The 15715-nt window shown below is 40.2% G+C and overlaps 1 protein-coding gene across 1 annotated transcript in view; it reads right to left on the bottom strand.

Annotated features, from left to right (window-relative positions):
• The window catches only part of MYO10 (myosin X), a 76077-nt gene that overhangs the window by 52563 nt on the left and 7799 nt on the right, over positions 1–15715 (bottom strand). The window contains exons 3-16 of the mRNA XM_010139728.1: positions 15259–15383; positions 14348–14361; positions 14144–14228; positions 13367–13470; positions 11132–11261; positions 10127–10245; positions 9291–9437; positions 9042–9142; positions 8745–8811; positions 7393–7485; positions 6586–6654; positions 6332–6414; positions 4853–4961; positions 1654–1734 (exon numbers count right to left, since the gene is read on the bottom strand). Coding sequence (XP_010138030.1) covers positions 1654–1734; positions 4853–4961; positions 6332–6414; positions 6586–6654; positions 7393–7485; positions 8745–8811; positions 9042–9142; positions 9291–9437; positions 10127–10245; positions 11132–11261; positions 13367–13470; positions 14144–14228; positions 14348–14361; positions 15259–15383 — 1327 coding nt within the window. The remainder of the gene's footprint in view (positions 1–1653; positions 1735–4852; positions 4962–6331; positions 6415–6585; positions 6655–7392; positions 7486–8744; positions 8812–9041; positions 9143–9290; positions 9438–10126; positions 10246–11131; positions 11262–13366; positions 13471–14143; positions 14229–14347; positions 14362–15258; positions 15384–15715) is intronic.

A 15715-nucleotide genomic window follows, 5' to 3' on the forward strand; every position in this document is an offset into this window, starting at 1 on the left:
GTGACACTTTAGTCTACTCCTGATCTTCAAATACGATTTCTCATTTGGTAAAGCCACTGAATAAAGACAAATTTGCAATCAAATTAATGCAAATGGAAAACAAGGACAAACATTTTTGTGTAAGATTTCAGTGACATTTTACATGTAGTTTGAAAGGAATTGTCTACAGGAATTTCCCAATCTGGTCCTGCATGCGCTCCTGCATTTAGATGTGGTTTCCTGAGACTGAGGCTGTCTTAAGCTCCTTCTGCTTGCACTGCTGCTAATTCTGTGAGAACTTTGTTTTAATGATAGTAAAAGATTACGTGCAGATACGGTAGCATATGCTAAATTTGTCAGGGATGAAGCATTCTAGTGAGAAAAGACTGGCAGAGCAACAAGAAACATGGGAGTTTTCCTTGCTATGGAAACGCAACAAGTGCCAGGTAGTGCATCAACCATGGCAAAGCCTTGTGATTTTGGTACTGCGGAGATAAGCCTTACTCAGATACAAAAATAAGCGTAAATGGGGCTTTGCTACACACGTAGGCTCACAGGGTCCCCCAGCTGCTGGCCAAGGCACTGTCACCCATGTGGGTTTGGCTACTGGGTGGCCACACACCTCAAAGCACCAAGTACTTCAAGATGCAGAAAGCAGGTCTTACTCGCTTCCAGGATGCTCCCTCTCACTAAGGCGCCCACAATCTGTGTGTTAATGTGACACACCACAACTAACAGTGCAAAATCAGAGTTAACAGCAAATGAAAACAAAGTCAAGGATGTGCCGTCCAGATAACACAAAAATCTGACGGGATTGATGTGCTAGTGTCCTGATTAACTAGACATCCTGAAAAAATGTAACACGTAAAACATGTATAACAAAATCATCTGTTAAATTGCCCTGTGAAAACCATAACCAGATTTGTTAGCACCTCCGCCTGTTGCATTTTTTACATAAGCACACCACACCTGAATAACAGTCTACAAAGCCAAAAACAGATATGCAAAACCCCAGAATATCAGGGCCATGCGAACAACATTAACTTCAGTGTTTACTATACCATTACCACTTCATTTCTAAGGAGACCTCTTACATATCTAAGTCTTGACATTATCTGTGACTCAAAAGACAAACTGGTAGAGTTAAGCCTTAGTTTCCAGATGTTTTAAAAACATAATTCTGTAACCGAAGAAAACAGCCAGCATGAAGACACCCAGAAGTATACATAAATTGAAAGACAAGACCGAGTCAGTCATTCACACCAGTTTTGCTATATGCACCACCACTCACTGCCTCTAGTGATTTAAAAAAAAGGCTTTGCAATATTGGCATTTTCTTCCTGAAAAGGGTCTCACAGAGTTGTCAAACATACAGTGCAGCCTTCTACCTTCCTTCTATATCCATCCTTAGAGCCAGTCACTTATCAGAGCTTAATGACCATTAAAAAGGTGCCCAAAGGCACGGCCCAGAGCAAAAAAAAAACCCCCCCAAAAAACCAAAAAGGCTTTTCCAGAGTGTTCATTTTGAAAAGCCTTTTGCAAAGTCAGTGAAGAACGCTACCCAGTCAGTGAAGAACGCTACCCTCTGCTCGACACAACGGTAAATAACCAGACAGGCAATGAAAGATTAGGCCTGAGACACGTAGAAAAGACGGATGTGATTTTAAATCTTACCTTCTGCACGTTGGGTTTGATGCACCGAACGAAGAAAGGATTTGAAGAACTCAATGTCGCCATTAAAGAATGAAGCGATTCCTAAAACACAGGTAGAAAGAAGACATCAGTTCACAAGCCGACTTTTTGTAGAGGCAACATACCCTGGCAAAAGCTCTTGCAGCTGAGCGCTGCAGACAGTATCTAACTGCAACACCTAGCGGTACAGACCAGAAATTACTGTCCCATGTAAGTCTTGCCTGTGAACATACAGAATCGATCAGTACATGCATGCTCGTTTCTTCCTCTGGCCCTTCTGATCAAAACTATCATCACTGTTTTACGGTGAACAAGTTATACAGATTGATATGAAGAAATCTGTTCACAGAGAAGCACCAAATTGGGAAGTTGCTGTTTCAGGGATCTTTTGAATGACTGCTGAAGACTTAGGATCCACATTCCCAAACTGCTCAAGTTGAACAGGTCAAAAGGAAGAATAAGGGGTTTAAGGTACAACTGCAATACCCACAAAATCCGATTTCCTCTTTTCATTTCAACCACCCACCCCTACTCACTTTCTGTTTTCTCTGCCATCAGCAGCATTTTGTGCACAGGGAGTTCCTCTCTCCTGTGTGGTCTCAACCCTTCTTGCTAAAAGAACACTCTGATAATAAATGTAAGTCAACAAGAGGATAGAAAAAATAATAAAAAACTCTGAAAAAAGAGTTACTTTAGAATACAGTAGACATTATCAACACTGGATTTCAAAACACCCCCTTCCTGAAATTAACAAAAACTGAGTAAAGGATAGAGTGGTAAAGAAAACACATCTTACTGAAAGGCAATGCTAACAGCATTAAGACGACAGGTTTCACAGTTATTTCATGTGAGAGCTAACTGCATTTAATAATAAAAAGAGAGATTATAAGGTTCAGCTAAATAAAACATAGAGGAAAACACGTGGTTTTTTCCTACGTTTAGAACTGAATGAACTGATACACATTAGACCATCAGTTGTCTGAACCTCAGCATGAAGATAAAAATCATTAAAATCTCTCAGTCTTTTTATGATTATTATTTTAATTACAGCTTCACCCCTTTCTTGCCTGAGCTGTCATTCCATATCTTATTCCAACTTGCGTCATTCCATATCATTAAATACGATAAACCATTTTAAACAAAGTCTTGCATTTACTTTGCAGAGATACAAATGACTGTACCGCAGGGGAGCCCAGGCTCTGCAGAGCCCAGAAAGCCAGCAGTGCTAACGTTTCACCCTTCAGAGGTGGCATTGTGTGCCAGGCAGCAGAGAGAATACAGAGCACACTGCCAAGGAGACAGAAAACACACTTTTTAAAGGAGCAACACTGTGTGTCCTCCATATGTTTGAGTGAAACTGCCAATGGCAGTCTGTTACAACAAATTCTTGCTTTAATCTGCAAACCAAGGGTGTTCTTGATGATTAAACACAGAGTGAGAGAGGCAACAGGCAGAGTAGCGGCTGTACACAGGAGCTAGTACGGAGAAAAAGGAGCAAATGGTGAAGTGACTGGGAACATAAATGATGGCTCGTTTGCCTTTGTCAGGCTATGGACCAGGAGTCGGGAGCAGCAAATACTAAAGAGCCAGAAGATACAAAGACAAAAATTTTTTGTGTAAAAACATATATTTACAGCTTCAAAAAGTAAAGGTTTCATCTCTGTTGAACCTGTGTGAACATTACATCTATGGACAACTAAGCCAGTTGACTCAACACACGCTACTACTTACCGAGACTGGAAAGGTCGATCAGTCTAAACAAAAATGACTTAACATATTTTTACATTCATCTGTGGTACAGACAGCTGGATTCTGCAGGGTGTTGCATGCCTCTAACACTGTCAGGTTATGAGCTAATCTGAAGTCTGCCCTGCCTTAAGCAATAGGCTGAAACAGATCAGCTACTCTGCGTGCACCCCCAGGTCCCCATTAGGCAGGATGTCAGATGAAAAGTAGAGTTAACCAACCTACCATGAGAATAAAATTGTGAAGGCAAAGTTCTTATCTTCAGCTGAAATGAGATGGACTAATCCCTGGAAGGTTTTAAAACACAGAAAAAACACTCAAGCTAATTCTTTGGGATGACATGACGTGAAGGTCAACCCCTTGTAAAGCGGCCCAACTGGTTAATGGTCAGTTACTGCAGCTTTAGGTAAGAGGCGGCTATGCTTGGATTTCATGTTTTATCATGCTTTATATTGACCAGAGGCCCTGATGGAGAAGGAACTCTAAATCACATTGTAGCTGCAAAGTGAGTGCAAAAATATGGTCAATTTTTATGCAGTAATATGTTAAAGGTCTACTTTGCACAGGCACAAATGACTAAGTGGAAACAGTAGCTTCTGCTATCCCAGAGAGCTAGCAAAAAATTCCACCTCACCACAAGAAATAGGTACGGTCTCAGATTAGTGATGGGAGCACAAAGCAAGCTGAAGCAGGGAATATAACATCAGTGCTTTTTAATAAAAGATGCTGTCTGTGCCCCAGCATATGCTCCTTGCTGTTCTGTCCAACACTTAGCCATAGTCTATTAGGATAAAATCTGCCCTCAAGGGGTCTGACTCTGCTCCCTTTTTTAAAAAAAAAAGTGAATGAACAGTGCAAATGTATATTAATTCAAACAAAATGAAAGACAACTAATCCAGACTTGTACTCACGCAATTTAGAAAAAGGTTTGTGCTAATCTTTCTCTTTTAAATAACTTGCAGATAAACTTTATGCTAGATTTCCATTTGGTGCCATTTTTGATGGGACGGCTAGAAAGCCCCATAAAAAGGCATTTAATAAAAATGCTTTCGAAATTTCAAGTTAAAAAGCAAGGCAACACCTTAATGAGGTATTTATTCAGTACTTACCATACGAACACTGCTGTCAGGCTTTTTGCAGTTTTGTGGTTAGTTTTAGATTAGAAGAAGGACGAGAAAGACCAACTTCATATGAGCTTTAAATACAGGACAAATAAGCAGCAGGAGTTTTGTGCAGACGGTGCAATGCGAAGGTTAGTATCTGCTTGAAGCTAGCTGGTATGGCCAATCAGTTGATTAGCAAGTGCAGTTTCATAGAAGAGACAGAAATGTTTTGATGCTGAAATCCTGCCTGTTTTAACTGGCAACTGTTCTTTACCAAACAGGGCTTTTCTATCACCGATTAGCTACAGAGCAGAAATGACACATTAACCAACCTTGAACTGGAGACTGACAGTGGGTTTTCGATGCTTGCTTCCACATTTAAGAGTGTCTTGACTGTTGCGACTTGAAACATGTTCAAATAGATCATAGATGAAATCAAGACTGAAATGGGAAAGAAAAATATTATCTCTAAAAGTGTATCTTATCAGACTGTGAGGTTTACCACCACAGAATGCAAAGAAAGCACTGCGCCTTAGAAGGCAGCTCCTTCATCCAAAAAATGGTTGTTGATTTTCTCCATAATCTTTTATAAGACTTTACTTTGGAGAATTCATGCATGACAGAAAAAACCACCAAAACAAAACACTTCTCCACTCACAACATATCATTAGGGAAATCAAGTGTGAAGTCCTGGAGTCCGTAATGCATTTTATTCCACTCAACCCAAACTCCAGCTGACTGTAATGGGAACTACACCTGAAGAAAGACTAAAACCCAAGACTTACAGCTTGTTACACAAAACAACTGCATGACCCTCACTCTCAGATACCAGCTGTGTATGCTGTTTTCTGCCCTGTCAGCTTGGTACTCTCCTCTCACCACGCCTACAGAAGTACAGGCCTTTTAACTTAAGCTCCAAGACAGGCATTGGTGTAAGAGCAAAACCAGGCCCAGCAGCTTTAATTCGTTTACTACTTTTACCTACATACTTCAATTGACAGATGTTATGTCATATAGGTCATGAAACCAGAAAAAACACCACAGAGTGGGAAATGTTTATTAACAGTTTCTGCTGCACAGAAGGGATTAAGGGATTTACAAACAAGCAACTCGCACAGCAAGGCAAGATGACTGGACAGGATGGGTGAGGGCAGCAGCTGAGACAGCAACACCCAGGCTCAGCTCCCTCCTCTTTTGTCACCCGTCTGAGTGTCCTGGAGTCTCAACTACATAAAAGGATGTGGTAACTGTCCAGTGCACAGGGGTACCACTGTGAGACTCCTGAGACCTTACACAGCAGAATGGCAGGTACTAAAGACATCCAAGCTCAGTCTTTCAGTAACATAAATCTTTACAGAAATCCTCCCTGTGAGGGAATTGCTACGAGGCAATTTGCACTGTGGTAGGTCCCTGACACTAAGCTGTCAGTCAAATTAGGGAGTGCAATAAATACCAGCAAATCAGACTGTATGTGAAGTAAAAAACCATGCCTGCATACTGTCTATGAGGAATCCTAAAACAGTTAAAAGCATCACCAGCATTCTTACCACTGAGTAGCAATGGAGCTCTCTAGCAGTCCCCTGGACTGACCTGGGACAAGGTACTGTACAACGCAGGAAAACCCAGCTTCGTAAGAACCCATTACAGCCAGATCTGCTTACAGGCACCTCTGATATTGCTTCTATGTTCATTTCAACTCTGTCAAGGTCTGGTGCTACGCAACATCTACATCTAACATTCCAACCCTGGCAGAATTAGGTGATATGACACCACTTAACCTCATATCCTCAACAAAAATCACAGAAACGTACCTGCTTTCACGTAACAAGTTTAGGAGATCGTCTCTGAAAGTATCTCTGTTCTTCTCCAAGATCCCCCTGACATCATACTGGACCTAGCAGGAAACAGTGAATTCTAACAACAAACCAAGTAGTCTTTCACATGAGCAGTACTGAACAAAGTGCTGAGGAACAGAGTGCTTTAGTTAATTTTGAGCAGCCTCAGGGTATAATTAAGCTAATGAAAACTCCGTTCAGAATAATTTCAACAAATAAAAGAAATTTACCTCGCCAGCATAGTGCTTCACTCCAAAGTTGTGAACGGCAACTCTTGGTTTGACATAAAAAGGATTGTTCTAAGTGGAAAGAAAAGAGAAAAATATTTGGGTGGAGGTGTCAGGGAGTGGAATGATACGAAGGGTCACATTATTCTCTCAACCCAGATCTAAACAAACCACTGTCTTCCAGTGAACTCCCTGGAAGATTAGTGCTCCAAAAGCAAACAACCAGTTCATAACAATAATAGGATTTGTTAGTCTGGGCTGCTTCAAATGAAGTAATAACAGATTTATAGTACCTAAAAAGGCATTATACTAAACCTGAAACCATCTGGCAGAACCATCTAGTAATGGCACTTTGAAAAAGAAGGCTCTGTCTTAACTGGGCAGTTACGAAGACTGGTGGATATGCTTGTACCCCAGAAATTTTTGAAAATAATTCTAGGATGACAAATAAAGGTAACATCAATCTGGACAGAGGAAACAGCAACCTTTATGGTAAATGACATCAAGGTGAATTCTTCATTAAATCAAGGGAAACTGAAGGTCTAAGCAATCTGAGCTACTGCAGGTTGTTGGAGCTCTAAGAGCAGAATTTGGCTTATTCACCAACATGGAAACCTTTATCAAAGATAGATTCTTCCAGGTAACTGACTCAGTCTTGACAGCAAATGATACTGATTGCCAAGGAAGTAGGATCACATCCAAAACAGCCTCTCTATAACTATCCATCTATATATTTGAACCATTAATTTCTACAGAAGCAAATAGACGCTCCATAATTTGCACAGAAAACATGAGCAAACTATCACATACAGCGTGCTGGGTGTTCAACTTCTCCAGCAAGGTGGAGTCAGTAGCTTGTGGAAAATGGCTCTCTTCATTGATGAGCGCCAGCAGACCCAGTTTCTACAACAGCAAGAGGCAGCAGAAAATGAATTAGTGCACAGATGGACAGACATCCCCAACACTAAGTCCTTAAAGTTGTGTGCGGCGAGGCACAAAACTACCCGTACATGACTAAAATCTCACACTCATACAGGACTGCAATCCAATTTGACATAGTCAGTTTTTAAGTGCATAGAATGACATTGCTCCAGAATATAACCTCAGCCTCCAAGATCTCCAATGATCAGGAGTTCCTTAAATCTGAGGAGTTCATGTAAACAGTCTTTCAAAAATTTTTCTTCCATAAATTTATCTACTTAGTTGTTGAACCGTGCAAACTTTTAGCACCCACAGTGCTCACGGGCACAGCAAAAGACACACTGCATGAAACAACCTCCCTTTGCTTTGCATGTGCCTCTGTGTAATTTTCTTTGATGTTCCCTACTTGTCACACTAGAAGAGGCTGTAAACAAAGCAAGCTGCCCTGCAGTTAATTAATGCATCCAGTAAGCTTCAGGCTGATACAGCCTCTCAGAAAAACACAGTTCTCCAGGTGCACATTTTAATAAGCCACTTCCCATCAGCCCAGAGCAGCTCCCGACGCTGCTCTGACTGCAGTTACGCCCTGGCAGCTGGATTCCCTGCCCACTGCCATCGGTTTCTGTGGTCATCCTAAACACGTGCAGCCACACATCCCACTACGAAGGTAAACTCACGCAGCCCGCTTGTACTGCTGGCAAAAGCTAGCACAGGATATATAACTTCGGCTTTGTCATCCAGCTGGAGTTACAATTTCTACACAGAGAACTCAAGACTTTATCTGGCCCTCACCGCTAAAGGTTCCTATCAACAACCCTGCAGAAATTTCAGGCTCTTTTGCCTGTTCCTTTAGTACAAATCAGAACACAAACAAAATTATGGATAAAGCCAAAACTGGAAGGCAACAGTTGAAGATTACCCACATCCCACGAAAAGCTATTAAGGGGGCAGGACACTGTCACTCTTTCTGTCCCCTCTTTCTATTCTTCATAATCATCTCCAAATATTACTTTGTATATAATCATACACTCTTAAAAGTTACTACAAGGAAAGATACATACATTGAGCTTACAATATAATCTACAATATATCCATGCATAAAAATGATCCAATTAAAAGTTCACTATTTAAACATGCAGAATCCACCATTCTCCTTACTTGTTATTTGTGTTAGCAATTAAAGATACATTATTTCAGAAAAAAAACCTAGAAATAGGTATTGGTATCAAATTCTTTATTACCTTTTCAATAAGATCCAAGCACTCTCCATTGTCTGTCCAGTCAATATCCTCCCAAATTAGTCCTTCCCTAAGGAAAATAAGGACCTTTTTATTGACAACTACGACAAAATTATTTTAAATATAGAAATAGGAGGAGCTGATGTATTTATTTTGCAAATTACAGCAAATCAGCTCACTTTTAAAAAATTCAAACCTCGACAGAGATTTTCTAAGGAAGCTAAGGTAGCTGGGAATGCAGATTTCAAGTGAATACTGATACTTTAAAAATCCTTTCAAATTTCATCTGTATCTCTTTACCTGCTGTATTCCAGTTGCTCCAAGGAAAAGATGTGCTTGTTGAAATACTCCTGAAGCTTTTCATTTGCGTAGTTAATATTGAACTGCTCAAAACGATTTACCTAAAGAGACAAGAAATTTTCAAAAATGCATACACCAGAAGTATTATATCTAGCAAAGAGTGAACTGGTTTAAGTTGTAACATGAAGTTCTAATAAAGATGAAGCATAAGTATCAGACAATCCATGAGAACAAGCTTTTGAAACCTACCTCAAAGTTTTCAAATCCAAATATGTCCAAAATTCCAATGGACTTAAAGTCTTCCTTGCTCCTGATTCTGCTGTTGATTTTCTTAATGACCCAAGCAAAACACTGAGAATAAAGTGCCATAGCCATAGAATCTCTGCTATCTATTGCCTGCATTAAAGAAGGAATACACAACGTGTCAATCATCCCTGTAACCGAGAACTTACCAGGCTTGCTGGTCAGCACCCTTTGCACAGCGTGAAGCTATGTATAATGCAAGCAGGTTTGTATTCCTATGTAGCCATTGTATGAACAGTTACAGCTGTGTAACAGCTGTACACTCATACAGCTTTAAAATTACATTTCCAGGCTAAAGCATTCAAAAATGAGGAAATTATAAAGTTAAGGTCTGGATGAAGAAAAGAGAAGTGTAGCAGATAACACCTTATCTAGAGGTAAGTGTAACGTTATGTATACCTATTTCTCCTCCCCTTCCTGTAAACAATAATATCATTTCTGTTGAAAGTTTTCAAAACACCCACGTGACATAAATGTCCATAATGGAAAATATTAGCCTACATAATCAGAATTTGGAAAAAAAAAAAAAGGTAAGCAATCAGGCTTAATAAGAATAACAAGAGCCAAGCTACAAGCCCTGGCTGGAATGATAGGATGGGATCTACAGAGATTAGAGATTTCTAAAATTGCAATTATATTCTTATCAGAAAAACCTACGTAATTTTTCTGATAGCAACTCTGATGCATGAGCTAAGCTTCTGTTCCTGAGTTTCCTTGGACTTGAAGACCGAGTCATATATAAGTGCCCCTCTAAAACCATGTCAAAACTGAGACATCTTCACCTGTTGTATACTAAGAGGTGTTAGGATTTCTTCTCCCCTGAGTATCATTGATCTCTGTGTCAATGCTTCAGTTAGCTGTGTGGAGTCCAACCCCAGTAGTTCAGCAGATCTACCCAGAGCTGCAAAAGAAAGAGACAAATACATCCTTATATCTGTAAGGTTATGCAATTAATTTGTTGCATCGCTATTATTACTGTCACCACCATTTAATATGCTTCTAAAATAATGGGGATTAGAAATAAAAAACACAATTAGGAACTCCAGAATGTGTTTTTGCTGCTCATAAGAAGGCACAGTATCACAAATATGCACAACTGAAGGGATTTAGCAGTAGAAATGCATCACAAGTCAGTCACAAATATTTGTTTTCCTCTTAATGTTACATTTCCAGGATTCAAACAATCTACTGCTTACACTAACATATTTTTTCAGATACAAACAGTAATTCACTCTTTGTCCATGTGAATGTATTTCAGCTTCCCTTGGGATGATGTCGTTAGAAAAAAAATATTTTTTTTCCTTACATGCATACTTTAATTTGCAATTTTGCTATAAGGTGGTATATAAAGGAGTACATAATGCTATTCTTTATTGCCATATTTGAAAAAACATTTAAAATGTTTGCCAGCCCATCTTTAGACATACCAGCACATACTGTCAGACCTTTAACTGAAGTCTTGAAAGCTCTAACAAAAGATACCTTCAGTGGAGAACTCAGTCAAGGCATGTACTTGAGCACTTATGTTTTACCAACTTGAGAATATTCCAAAGAAGGAATTAGATTAAAATGGAATTTCACTGCTATTACAGTAATAAATACGTGCCCAAGGTCTTCCCTAACTGAGGCCTAGCATCCCTTATTTGTTAAAAACCCCAAAACTAACATTCTAATCAACACTTAGAGGTGCTAAAACCCAGTAAAACCCTTTCACTGCCCATCCTTGCTATGGTCAGGTACACCAGCAACAAACAGAGCTTTCACGACCCCAGGCACAGCCCTCTCACCTGTTTTAAAGGACACCTGGGCCCCACCAGCAGTGATGAACTCAACATTTCCGAGATGCAAAATGCCAGCCAACAGCCTCAAAACTTCTCGCACCTCCTCCTTGCTGAACTGCATCACTTCCATTGCAGTCTGGAATGACATGAGAGCTTCTTCACCAGCATGCACACTGACTCAAAAACAGGGACAAGGACAAACCCACCAACTACGTTGTCAGGCCTTAGAAAAGCAAGTCAGGACTGACAGAGGGCTGGCACGAGTTGATTCCTTTGGCTTCATCCCAAATGGAATATACTGTAAGACATGACAGGGACATCTTCGAACATGTAAGTATCACTCTGGTTTTAAGAAATCTCCTTTGGATGCTGTAATTTGCTTTCAAATTCTTCATTAAAATGTATAAATATTGGAATGCCTGACTGACTCATGCATTAGATGCAATTTCAGTAATTTGCATTAGTAACTGATAACATCCTCTGTGTTTGTAGCAAATGTCGCCAATTAGCCTTGTAGGTAACGAGGCACAGGGGAGGAAACAGTAACATGTAAGATGTGCTCATTTGTTGTCTCAGCCACAGAGAATTCAGAGGCAGCCTTCTGCAGCATATTCTCACAAGCCATGAAGCCCAAACACGCATCTCACCAGCGTGGTCTGACATCTTACAGCAAAACTGAGCAAGACAAAGGACCTACATAAAATGTGTTGAATTTATGAATATCAGTATGGCAATGATCAAGCCTCAACTATGAAAATGAGGAGAACGGTCATGGAATAAAGTAAAAAGCAATTAATGCACAAGCTATTTATAATCTTCCTCTTGAAATTACCAGAATTTCCCAAATTTGGGTCTAATATGAGCCTGTCTCAGACCAGATCACAGTTTTATACCTTTACAGTTATCATGTTATGGTAACTGCAGGCATCTGCCAGATGACACGTGACACATTTTATCTTTCATAAATCAACGATTACAAATGGAAAAGCCTCAGCCTCATCCCACAATTAAAAGCAGAGAAGAGATAATGGTTTGAGGTTTATTTTGTATAGAAGACCATTCACAACATAGCTCTAAGAAAGGCGGCAGCACTAGGAGTTCGTCTCCATGCTCACTGTGATGTTCCTCCCCATCTCCTACAAAAAAGTTTCACTTAAGTAACATTTCTGGGACTTAAACCACAACAGTGGGAAAAGGACATCACTCTACAGGAAATGAGAGGTGAGGGTGAACTGTAGGGTTTCTGCCCTCCTCCTGCTCTGGGAACGCAGCCTGGCAGCCTCAGCCGCCGCTCCAAGCCTGCCTGCACTGCTGGCAGCTCGCAAGCATCACCTGCTCAGGCTATGCCTACCCTGGGGTGATCAGCACAAATTAAATGTCATGATGATCAACTTAAGTGCGTGATTATAAGATAGGTAAGTTACCAACTTTTCCAACACCTCCTTCCACCATACTAGGTGAGGGATTTTTACAGTAAAAACAACTGCTGCATCCACCATGTCACCATTGTCAGTTTGGCAGACATTAAGATACCTAAGTGAAAATAGTTTGGCGAAAGGCATAAAACCAAATATTTTTAAAATCTAACACATACCACCTTGGTGGCATAGTAAACAATTAGCAATTATCATAACAGTCAGTATAGACAAATTGCTGCTGATTGGTGTGGGTGTAAGACATGAAGCTGTTCAGAGACAGACTCCATCAGAACCTGTTTTTTAATTTGTGTTTACATTTTCTTCAATTCTGTCGTGCAAGTTACTCTCTACAACTGGATTTCCCAGCTGTAACTTAGAGTCCCAAAAGCCCAAGTGCTTCTGCTCCCTATGTGCTGCACTCTGGACTCGACCCAGTAGATGCCATAGGATCTAGGCAAACCTTTAGGGTGGAAAAACAGTGGAAGCAGACATATAAAAGAGTGCAGGGAAAGACAAAGGCATGTAAATGCTTTACTGCCTTCCCAACTGATCCTGTTTTCATTACAAAATGTAATAATTTCACTAAATTACAGCACACCTTGAAATGATAGAGTAAAAATCAAATATAGGGGGGAAGGTAGGGCATGCTCAAAATGACAATAAAGTAGTAGAAAATATAAGCCCCTGTAAGATTAGTGCCTCGAGGAGAGAGCTGCTTGTGCAAATAAGCACAAGAAGGCTTTGTCCCCTGCTCTGTCAATGGGCTTCAGGCACCCGAACCTCCAGCATTTTTAAAGCACAAAGAACTAGAGAAACAACTCACAATGACTTCCTTGAAAGAATCTTTGTCACTGATTGTCTTATCCACTATACATCCAGACTGATTCAGGTAGTGGTAGTTCTCCGGTACAGATAAGTAAAAAGCATCTAATGAGGAGAGAAAAGAGTATGAGAGTGAAAAAAAGAAAAAACCAAAACAAAAGCACTCCACAAAATTACTAAGTGAAAGCTAAACAGTTGACAATTCATTTGCTCAGAAATTATGTTGATGCACAAAGCAGATTTTTATATTAAAATCAGAGATGGGTTTTGCTGGTTTTTTGCTTTATTTAGTTGTGCAATGCAGTTAACTCTACTTTCCAGCATGCAAAGATACAGCAGGCCCAAAGGGAGACGCCAAGACAGCTTTAGGCAATTTTACACATATACAGATGTCATTTCTTTTGTTCAGTGGATTTATTCTTTATGAGAGAGGATTAGAGCAACCAGAATTATTTCTCTTTGTTGCTGTGAAGTTATCTAGTACCAGCAAAAATATTCAGTTTGAACAGAATGAGGCATGTTTGTCCTCAAGTAATTTTCCCAGGGCAGCAGCAGAATCTGGGAGACAAATTACCGACACTCGGGAACATTCTTCAACTAAGCAGGTTGCTTTAGCAAGTTGAGCTCAAATTCACACTCACTGAATCCCAGCTGAATAAATAACCTATTTCTCTGCTTGGGTTAGTGGGTTTCTGCAGTTAAATTCTTCACTGCTGTCACCATGGCTGACTGCTAGCAGTAAGCACTACAGTTGTGTGACTTGCACTTTACCACTCACCTTTCTCTCTCTCTTCTATCCCTGCCAGCAGAGCATAGAATATATGATAATTTCTTTCCCCCGGGTTTTGTCTTACTACACGATTCTGTCAAAGTAAAGAATAGTTTCCATTTAAGCAATCATTTTTAAGGAGAATTTTGTTATCCACAATTTCAAAGAAAATGTTAAACAAAATTAACTGAGCAACAGCAAACATTCACTTACTTTTTCCAATAAATCTATAGCCAGGAAGAAAAACTTCAGTCAAGGAATAAAGTAAAAAGCAATTGATGCACAAGCTATTTATAATCTTCCTTCTTTCATCTGAGGCAATAGGAAGAGCATCAATGGTCTTTTCTTACAACATGCCTACTGCCACAACAAGACAAAGTAGCAGCAGTGATAATATTGCAGCACTTCTAATACCAATGTGTTGCCACACCACCTCCTCTTCCATCCCATCCGAACTGGACTTGTCATGTTCTGGATTTTAATAATCATCTGCTTTCCCTTAGATTTTCTTTTCCCTAAAGCTTGGAAACAGCTTTAAAGATGAAGTTTGTCCCACTGCAAAACCAGCTTACGTTCAAAGGACTAGGGAGAATCCCTCAGTATATTTCCCATACCCTCTGGTGCTCTGTTGGACCTGGCTCATAGTCCAATTTTGCCAAATGCAGGACAAATCCAAGCATTTGACGCACCCAGGCTCACACTGCAGAAATTCAGCAACTCTGCTCTTTCAAGTACTTTTTCCAGAAAAGTCAGAATCTTCTCTTCAGATAGTGTAAATAAGGGAAATAGCTGATAACTGAAGTTTTCCCCAAGAACTCAAGCTCTTTTAGCTCACTATATAGGTACACGCACAAGCCACACCAGCAGTAGCAATACAAAATCCTTGTCATCCAGGAGGCATATAAACCCCACCACACCACAAATGCATGTGTGCATGTGCACAAACATGCAGAACTTGGTGTTGCTGCCTCCTTTTCCCACCTACATCAGCTCAATTTAAGTGTGTATGTTTCAGGATGGTGTGAAAGGACAGACAAGGGCGAGTCACTTCTCTCTCAGCCCTTCACAGAGGAGGTACATGGGAGCGGTCCAGAAACAAGGCTAAAATGACCAAATGAGGATACAATCTATAATTCTTCCTCCCTGAATGTTTCCTCTTTGACAGATGTTCAGCTGAATAAACTTCCCAAAGCGACTTGAGTTGTTGTTGTAAACAGTCTTAGCATTGCCAAAAGCTTCCATAATTGGGCTGTGAAAACACAGAATGACAAGAGCGTTAACGTGTGACCAGCATGTCAACTGTTTCACATGGAACTGGTGAAAGAAACAGCACTGTAAAAAGCTCACTTCTGACACCCTCCTCAGCCACAGCCTACATCTTCAGTATTCTTCTCACTTACTAACAATGGGCATCTCAATTTTCTATCAAAAGATGCAAGTACTCAGGTAACGAGAAGAGTAATTATACTAAACTACTCTGCAGCTTCATCTGTAACTGCTCAAAAGATGCACACAATTCTTGTTGCAGTACTCATAGAAACAAGAAATCTCAGCACATGCAAATTGCTAGACAGATGTAGG

This window comes from Buceros rhinoceros, unplaced genomic scaffold (genome assembly GCF_000710305.1).
Source record: "Buceros rhinoceros silvestris isolate BGI_N320 unplaced genomic scaffold, ASM71030v1 scaffold10087, whole genome shotgun sequence".
Classification (NCBI taxonomy): Eukaryota; Metazoa; Chordata; class Aves; order Bucerotiformes; family Bucerotidae; genus Buceros; species Buceros rhinoceros.